The following is a 10099-nucleotide window of genomic DNA, read 5'->3' as shown; positions in this document are numbered from 1 at the left end:
TCAAAAACGGCCAATTATACCCTGGACAGGGCCGTGCAGAGACGTTTAAAGGGGCGCGTGCTCAAGCCCCTTCTGCCCCCACCCCCTCTGCACGTGCCTGACCCTGGACCCCAGAGGGTTAAGAGAACCAAGGTTACACCGTAACCGTACGTTCAGCAGGACCTCCAAGTTTAACGCCTGAGAAATGGGAACTCTCCGAGTGGTTTCCACCAAAGTTTAACCCAAATATTACCATTATTATAAAATGTTTTAATGCTTTTTTGAAGTACTGACCAAAATGTAGTCCAAAACATCGATTAAGAATTTGTGGTTTACAGAATCAAAGGCTTCAAATATATCAATAAAGAACATAAACCTGTTTTCAGTTCTGATCCGTCACATCCAGAATCAACCTGACTTTGGTACTTACATGTGTTCCTTGCATAAAGACTGACGGTTATCTCTAATGGTATCCAAACACGACTTCAGTCTTTCTGCTACAATATCAGATTGTAATTTCACATTATTGTTAATCAGTGCCCTCTGAACTGTGTGAAATCTTTTTTTAAAGAACAAATATCCGTCAAACATGCTGTGAAACATGTCTGAACCTTTCTGTGGTGCCTGTTTTATTTACAGCCACATTAGAGACAGGCATGTTTACATTCAGCTCTCCAAAATAAAAGCTGAAAGCTGTGTTTTATTGTGTTATGTTGTTTTTGTGGAAGGTACAAGTTACAGTGATTTAATGATGTTTAAAATGATTGATGATGAATCATCTTATAAATCAGGACACACTGTTCTCTCCGACAGGCTTCCTGAAGGATTAAAAGCGTTTCTATAGGTAACACTGGTCCTGTATTTACTTGGTATCCGACCAATAACAAAATTTGCAGTATTGACACACACGTGTGGATACTTCTTTAACACGCTATGGGTAGCCCGGCCATGCCCCACAGCTTGCATATAAAACCTCTGTGCAGAAGTGAAACCAGCGATTGTTTGATGTCCACTTGGTAGTGCATGTGTGTGCTTAGTGAGCTCCAACCCTGCTTTGCTGCCAAAAGGCACAAAAGCACCTATCTGTACAGGTGCTATATGTAACGGAGTGGAGAGACTGTCTGTCACTCAGAGAACCAAGGTTACAGTGTAACCACACAGTTTGTTGGCCTTCACACCAAACTGCAGAACATGAATCTTCATATTTACAAGATCATCTTGTCTTTCCTACGGAGCTGCTCGCACAGAGAGATTATCAACAACATTCAAACTCGATAAGACTGAGTTTAAATGAAACAAACACGTCTCTAAGCTCCACAGCTCTACATTTACAGATTCAAAGACTAATAGACATCTCATTTTATTATAAAAGCTTTATTCTGACCCATGAATGTAGAAAGTTATTAGTACTTATGTATGTCTGTGGATGAAGCATGTATCTGTGATCTGCTCCTCGCAGCTGTCGGTGGCTGACCGTGACAGGCTGTCAGTGAGAGCAGAAGCCTGTCTGTGTCTGTACTCGGATACAAATGGAGATAAAGCTGCTCTCTTTCTGTCATTCTCCCCTCAGGATACGTGATGATATCTGCCAAAAAATATCAAAATAAAAACACAATTCAAAGATTTCTAAACTTTATTCAACACACTGATGATCAGCTGCTGCAGGACTTTTTCCAACGAAACAACCAATCAGAGTAAGAGAGAGTGTGTCCCTCCAGGCAATCTAATTTAGCACCAGCTCTGATTAAAGGCAGAGGAGTATGTTGATGAGAACCAGGTGCAGGTTTCCCATTGTGAAGGTCAGAGGTCAGAGCCCTCCTGCTGCAGCACCAGGTCCACAGCAGCCTCCACGTCCTCCACCATGTGACTCGGCTCCATCAGGTCAGGCTCCGGTACCAGGTCTCTGTGACCGTGAAACACCGTCTCCATGATGCTGCTATTCTGGTCACTAGGCAGTGGGAAACGGGGATTGTAGACACCTGTGCACACCTGAGGACAGGTACATGGGAAGATAAGCATTTTTGCACTCTTATTATTATTTTGAACTCAGATGTCCTCAGATGTGCTTTTATTTTGAAGGACTAAATCGCTGATGCTCAAAATCAAAATTAGGCTTGATAGCCCTGATTTACTGACTTGGTGTTGGCTCTCTCTGCAATACAGTATCACTTCCTGTTCCTGTTACAGTTCACATATGTTTTTGTTTAGCCTGTTTAGTTTTAGATAATGACTTATCTTATGGTGTGATCGTCACATGCTTTATCCAAAGAGCACTCTCTGTTGATTCACCCACTAATTATAGTCACAGTATTCACTCACTGTCTTTAGGGATTCACTAACTTAGCTTAGCTTAGCTACGCTTAGCTTGCAGCCGAGTCGCTAGCAGCAGGGCCTCTTCACCTGTTCATCCTGCACTTTCCTGCTCCTTGTGTCAGACATTTAATCACTCCTTGGCCTCCTTTACTAATAACAATATATGTCATAAATATAGCCTGTTTAAAGCTCTGGAGGCCAGGATTACTGAATTGGGGAGGTGGGAAGTAACCAGGTAATTATACATCATTACTGTGCTGAAGTAGAAATTTCAAGTATATGTATCTGAGTATTTAATTTTTGACAATTTCCTACATTTTGCTCCTCATGTTTTCATTACTTTAGGTTCAATGATATAATTTTGTTTTTAACATCCATGTAGATGCTAGAATCACAGCCTTTGCACTCCAACCTCATTATTTAAATTCATTTTTTAATGACCATCCACCATTCAAAAAAAGAAAGATGTAAACCTCAAAGGTGATGTACGTACCAGGATAGAGTGGCACTGAATTGCAGACATCGGCTCCTCCTCTGCCATCACCTCACTTCCCATTCCCCGGGCAACCAGCCTGGTGGTGGTTGTCACAGCAGCATGCCGCTGAGCCAGGTAACGGTTGTACAAGTTAGCACCATAGATGTCCGTCATTAGGTTGTCACTAGGAAACAAGAAGACAGTTGGATTAGCCAATAAAGTAGATACTGGTTCCCAAAGTGTGACGCTGGGTCACACTATCAAGTGATTGCTGGTGGGCTGCAAGATGCAGTGTAAAATACCATCAAAATCTATAATTAAATAATTAAACTCAAAAGCATTCAAAACTTTGTTGTGGAAAATCTTAAATTAAATTGCACCACCATGTGAGTGATAACATTCTACATGCATGCATACAACTGGTGTCAGGAAAGAGCTTGCTATACTAAAGTGAGAAAGTGATGTTACTATTACTAATATGACATGATTAAAATATGTGATTGACACATCAAACGAAATTTCCAGTACAACTACAAACAAAGCCATGATTAAATTATACTTTATTTTTTATTTATCTGACCAATTCCCAATTAGGAACTGCTTTATTTCTCAGTTGGAAAAGTAAAACTGCCACAATAACAGGACAATCAAATAGAGAAGGAGCTATCAGCAGATGTTGTTATAGATGATGTTTTACTGATGATGTTACAGATGGTGTTGTTATAGATGGAGTTACAGATGTGTGGCTAGAGGCGGTGTTGTTATAGATGATGTTGTTACAGATGGAGTTGTTACCAATGTTGTTACAGATGGTGTCGTTACAGATGTCATTATAGATGTTGTTACAGATGTCATTATAGATGTTGTTACAGGTGTTGTTACAGATGTTATAGATGGAGTTGTTACAGATGTTAAAGATGGAGTTGTTACAGATGGTGTTACAGATGGTGTCGTTATTGATGTTGTTGTTACAGATGGTGATGTTACAGATGAAGTTGTTATAGATGGTGTTGTTACAGATGTTAAAGATGAAGTTGTTATGGATGGTGTTGTTACAGATGTTAAAGATGGAGTTGTTATGGATGGTGTTGTTACAGATGTTAAAGATGGAGTTGTTATGGATGGTGTTGTTACAGATGTTAAAGATGGAGTTGTTATGGATGGTGTTGTTACAGATGTTAAAGATGGAGTTGTTATGGATGGTGTTGTTACAGATGTTAAAGATGGAGTTGTTATGGATGGTGTTGTTACAGATGGTGTTACAGATGTTAAAGATGGTGTTGTTACAGATGGTGTTACAGATGGTGTTGTTACAGATGTTATAGATGGAGTTGTTACAGATGTTAAAGATGGAGTTGTTACAGATGGTGTTACAGATGGTGTCGTTATTGATGTTGTTGTTACAGATGGTGATGTTACAGATGAAGTTGTTATAGATGGTGTTGTTACAGATGTTAAAGATGGTGTTGTTACAGATGGTGTTACAGATGTTAAAGATGGAGTTGTTATGGATGGTGTTGTTACAGATGGTGTTACAGATGTTAAAGATGGAGTTGTTACAGATGGTGTTGTTACAGATGGAGTTGTTACAGATGGAGTTGTTATGGATGGTGTCGTTACAGATGGAGTCGTTACAGATGGTGTTGATATAGATGGTGTTGATATAGATGTTGATATAGATGGAGTTGTTACAGATGGTGTTGATATAGATGGTGTTGATATAGATGTTGATATAGATGGTGTTGCTATAGATGGTGTTGATATAGATGTTGATATAGATGGTGTTGATATAGGTGTTGATATAGATGGTGTTGATATAGATGTTGATATAGATGTTGATGATATAGATGTTGTTGATATAGATGTTGATATAGATGTTGATGATATAGATGTTGATATAGATGTTGATGATATAGATGTTGATATAGATGGTGTTGATATAGATGGTGTTATAGATGGTGTTATAGATGGTGTTGATATAGATGTTGTTATAGATGGAGTTGTTACAGATGGAGTTGTTACAGATGGAGTTGTTACAGATGGAGTTGTTACAGATGGTGTTGATATAGATGTTGTTGATATAGATGTTGTTGATATAGATGTTGTTATAGATGGTGTTATAGATGGTGTTGATATAGATGTTGTTATAGATGGAGTTGTTACAGATGTAGTGTTTACAGATGGAGTTGTTACAGATGGTGTTGATATAGATGGTGTTGATATAGATGTTGATATAGATGTTGTTATAGATGGTGTTGATATAGATGGTGTTGATATAGATGTTGTTATAGATGGTGTTATAGATGGTGTTGATATAGATGTTGTTATAGATGGAGTTGTTACAGATGGTGTTGATATAGATGTTGTTATAGATGGAGTTGTTACAGATGGTGTTGATATAGATGGTGTTATAGATGGAGTTGTTACAGATGGTGTTATAGATGGAGTTGTTACAGATGGTGTTGATATAGATGGTGTTATAGATGGAGTTGTTACAGATGGTGTTGATATAGATGGTGTTGATACAGATGGTGTTGATATAGATGGTGTTATAGATGGTGTTATAGATGGTGTTGATATAGATGTTGTTATAGATGGAGTTGTTACAGATGGTGTTGATATAGATGGTGTTGATATAGATGTTGTTATAGATGGTGTTGATATAGATGTTGATATAGATGTTGTTGATATAGATGTTGATATAGATGTTGTTATAGATGGTGTTGATATAGATGTTGTTATAGATGGTGTTGATATAGATGTTGTTATAGATGGAGTTGTTACAGATGGTGTTGTTACAGATGGTGTTGATATAGATGGAGTTGTTACAGATGGTGTTGATATAGATGTTGTTACAGATGGAGTTGTTACAGATGGTGTTGATATAGATTTGTTACAGATGGAGTTGTTACAGATGGAGTTGTTACAGATGGAGTTGTTACAGATGGTGTCGTTACAGATGGAGTCGTTACGGATGGAGTCGTTACGGATGGAGTCGTTACGGATGGAGTCGTTACAGATGGTGTTCTTACAGATGGTGTTCTTACAGATGGTGTTGATATAGATGTTGTTATAGATGGAGTTGTTATAGATGGTGTTGTTACAGATGGTGTTACAGATGGAGTTGTTATAGATGGTGTTGTTACAGATGATGTTGTTACAGATGTTAGAGATGGCGTTGTTAGAGATGGAGTTGTTACAGATGGTGTCGTTACAGATGGAGTTGTTACAGATGTCATTATAGATGTTGTTACAGATGGTGTTGATATAGATGTTGTTACAGATGGTGTCGTTACAGATGTCATTATAGATGTTGTTACAGATGGAGTTGTTATAGATGTTGTTGTTAGAGATGGTGATGTTACAGATGGTGTCGTTACAGATGTCATTATAGATGTTGTTACAGATTGTGTTGATATAGATGTTGTTATAGATGGAGTTGTTACAGATGGTGTTGTTACAGATGGTGTTGTTACAGATGATGTTGTTACAGATGATGTTGTTACAGATGATGTTGTTACAGATGTTAAAGATGGAGTTGTTACAGATGGTGTCGTTACAGATGGAGATGTTACAGATGGTGATGTTACAGATGGTGTTGTTACAGATGTTGAAGATGGAGTTGTTACAGATGGTGTCGTTACAGATGGTGTCGTTACAGATGGAGTTGTTACAGATGGTGATGTTACAGATGGTGATGTTACAGATGGTGTTGTTACAGATGTTGAAGATGGAGTTGTTACAGATGGTGATGTTACAGATGGTGTCGTTACAGATGTCATTATAGATGTTGTTACAGATTGTGTTGATATAGATGTTGTTATAGATGGAGTTGTTACAGATGGTGTTGTTACAGATGATGTTGTTACAGATGATGTTGTTACAGATGATGTTGTTACAGATGATGTTGTTACAGATGATGTTGTTACAGATGTTAAAGATGGAGTTGTTACAGATGGTGTCGTTACAGATGGAGTTGTTACAGATGGTGATGTTACAGATGGTGATGTTACAGATGGTGTTGTTACAGATGTTGAAGATGGAGTTGTTACAGATGGAGTCGTTACAGATGGAGTCGTTACAGATGGTGTTGTTATAGATGGTGTTTTTACAGATGGTGTTACAGATGGAGTTGTTATAGATGGTGTTGTTACAGATGATGTTGTTACAGATAGAGTTGTTATAGATGGTGTTGTTACAGATGATGTTGTTACAGATGTTAGAGATGGTGTCGTTACAGATGGTGTCATTATCGATGTTGTTGTTACAGATGGTGTTGTTAAAGATGGTGTCGTTACAGATGTCATTATAGATGTTGTTACAGATGGTGTTGATATAGATGTTGTTATAGATGGAGTTGTTATAGATGGTGTTGTTACAGATGATGATGTTACAGATGTTAAAGATGGAGTTGTTACAGATGGTGATGTTATAGATGGAGTTATTACAGATGGTGATGTTACAGATGGTGTTGTTACAGATGGTGTTGTTACAGATGTTGAAGATGGAGTTGTTACAGATGGAGTTGTTACAGATGGAGTTGTTACAGATGGTGTCGTTACAGATGGTGTCGTTACAGATGGTGTTCTTACAGATGGAGTTGTTATAGATGTCATTATAGATGTTGTTACAGATGGGGTTACAGTGTTGTTGTTATTTGTTACAGATTTTGATATGGATGATATGGTTACCCCACGGCATAGATGGTGTTCAGCCTGCGGTTGCAGTTCTGTTGTCGTAACACCTGCTCAGCATACTGGTAGGTGACCAGACTGGGTTTTCCCAGCAGTGCCTTGTACTCCAGCTCCCGGCCCGTCAGCTTCCTGTAGACTGACTCCAGACACAGTAAGAACATCCCATGGCCAAACCTACAGCAACACAGCAGCGGTCAGAGCCATCAGCAGGACGCCTCCACTTTAGCACCTGTGGGAAGTCTGTGGTTGTTACCGTGGTGATGGGGCCTCAGCCATCCACAGCAAGTCCGTGTTGCAGGCTAAGACTGGCAGCTGTGCTGAAAGCTGGGTGTCATACCCACACTCTGGCCTGCCATTGGTCAGAAGCACGTCAATCAGCAGCTGCAAATTGGTCTCCCATCTGACTGGCTCCCCAAACAGGATGATCACTATGGAAACACTGAAAGTCAGAAAAGGAGCTGATGAAGAAAAGCCATTCCACTTCCTGTGTGTTGGCTGTCTTACCTTGTATCTGGGGGAGACTCTGTGGTGGAGATGACTGAAACAAACAAACAAAGTGATGATGGAATGAACAAACATAACTCTGGAAGAAGAAACACTAATGAGCATGTGCAGTGCAATTTAACTTACTGATTACTGTCATTTTTGCTTTTTTTAAAAAAATCAGCACTATTTACCAGATAGAACGAAGTCTCATTCTCACCAATCAGAAACTGTTTGCACAAATGGCTCTGAGTTTAATGTCTGCAGGACTCACAGGAAGTGTGGGATTCCTGCTGTGGTCCACCATGTCCAGCAGGGGGTGGTGTTCTGAGAGCTGCTCCATGGTCATCACCCTCTGAAAACCCAATCTGGAAGAGCCATTCAGGATTGCAACACCCAGATTTTTCATTCAGACGTTCCGACAATTAAAGTCCCGCAATCAAAAAATCTGTCTGAGTGAAAAACACCTCACAGTGTCTCATCATCCAGACAAATATTAGGAAAAATTTGTTAAAATCAGATTAACAAGCAGGATTAAGGTTAACCTGGGGGGTATTCCAGGAACTGTGTTCATCAAACTCTGAATTTAAAAACAAACTCTGCAAACAGCTGATCAGAGTTAGTTCAGCCAACTCTGAGCATGTTCAGCCTGAGTTAAGCATGTGCGCAAGTAGAGAAAGAAAGCCAAGAAGCCAATAAAGCGCTTTGATTTTAATCCAGGGAACCGAAGAATGCAAAGACATTTATCAGTTTAATCACTTTATACCACTGATTTCATCAATGCAGACAGAAATGATGTAATTTTTAATAATGTCAGCTATCACAACTTGAATCCATCCATTTGCTTATCCTTTTCAGCGTTGCGGGGGTGCTGGAGCCAATCCCAGCTGTCATAGGGCGAGAGGCGGGGTACACCCTGGACAGGTCGCCAGTCTGTCGCAGGGCTAACACACAGGGACAGACAACCATTCACAGAGACAGACAACCATTCGCACTCACATTCACACCTATGGGCAATTTAGATAGGTTAATTAACCTATCCCCACTAACTGCATGTCTGTGGGAGGAAGCTGGAGTACCTGAGGGAACCCACACAAACACGGGGAGAACATGCAAACTCCACACAGAAAGACCCCGGTCTGATGGTGGAATTGAACTCAGGACCTTCTTGCTGTGCGGTAACAGTGCTAACCACCGTGCTGATGAATCCTTATTTTAGATCTGATTTTAAATCTAATTATTCAGCTGAAGTCCAAGAGGGATCTGCCTTCGAGTCTGTTTTTAATTAAAAACTGTTTGCTACAGTTAACGACCATTTCATTATTTCAAAAATTCCAGTAAAAATAAAGAATTCCCTGAGTTCTGTCATAACTGGATAAAAATGCTGATAATGTCGCTCTAATATCAGCTTCAAGTTAAAAAAAGTTTTAAAAAAACAAAACAAACGGGATCAGCTGGGAAATGACCGAGCAGACCTGGATCTGGGACTAATCCGATCTGAATCCCTGATCAAAAATCTGTTTGGATCCGTCCTGCTGTGCAAGTGGACTCGGTTTGCTGATCCGTCACGGAGCCCATGTTCTGGCTGATCTGGTTCTGGGTCGACCTGCCGAGGCCGACTCAGGTGATTTTCAGTGGTTACATTTCACTGATTACATTTCACATTGAAATGTAATCAGATTACAGTCAGACTGTCTGCAGTGACTTTAAACACATTTAGTTCAGCTTTAGTTTTAAAGTCATCTCAGCCTGAACGTCACTCAAATAAGATCCATTTATCCATCAGAGTGATTGATTATAATGAACCAGATGATTGATCAGTGTGATTGATTATCATAGTTTTTGTAAAAACATCTGCAGATTAATTGTCTGCTCTGAGCTTGGACAGAATTGACTTGAATAAGGAAATGAGTCAGTTGGTTCAGGTGCAGCAGAGGGGAGGAGTCAGAGAGAAACCATGGCAGCCAGCACCATGGTAACTGACTCAGAGTAGATGTTAACAGTATTTCTGGAACAGAAAAGTTTCCTTCATCTCAGGGTTAGCGCACTCAGAGCTGCAGCTAAACCTGCTTCCTGGAACTCCTCGTGATCTCTCTGTGAGCACCAGGATGAGGTCCTGTCTGCAGTTTTCTGACCCTGATGAACTTTGAGGAGG

The 10099-nt window shown here is 39.8% G+C and overlaps 1 protein-coding gene across 1 annotated transcript in view; it reads right to left on the bottom strand.

Moving 5' to 3' along the window:
* Positions 1-1337: 1337 nt before the first annotated feature.
* LOC146387840 (haloacid dehalogenase-like hydrolase domain-containing 5) overlaps positions 1338-10099 on the bottom strand; it is a 14148-nt gene continuing 5386 nt past the window's right edge. Inside the window, exons 5-10 of the mRNA XM_084929690.1 lie at positions 8219-8312; positions 7966-7999; positions 7715-7889; positions 7459-7635; positions 2786-2951; positions 1338-1968 (exon numbers count right to left, since the gene is read on the bottom strand). Coding sequence (XP_084785816.1) covers positions 1780-1968; positions 2786-2951; positions 7459-7635; positions 7715-7889; positions 7966-7999; positions 8219-8312 — 835 coding nt within the window. The 3' untranslated portion in view covers positions 1338-1779. The remainder of the gene's footprint in view (positions 1969-2785; positions 2952-7458; positions 7636-7714; positions 7890-7965; positions 8000-8218; positions 8313-10099) is intronic.

This window comes from Perissodus microlepis, chromosome 5, assembly GCF_051167445.1.
Source record: "Perissodus microlepis isolate ML-2025 ecotype Zambia chromosome 5, ASM5116744v1, whole genome shotgun sequence".
Lineage (NCBI taxonomy): Eukaryota > Metazoa > Chordata > Actinopteri > Cichliformes > Cichlidae > Perissodus > Perissodus microlepis.
Note: the sequence above shows the minus strand (reverse complement) of the source record. Positions and strands in the feature narration are given on the sequence as shown.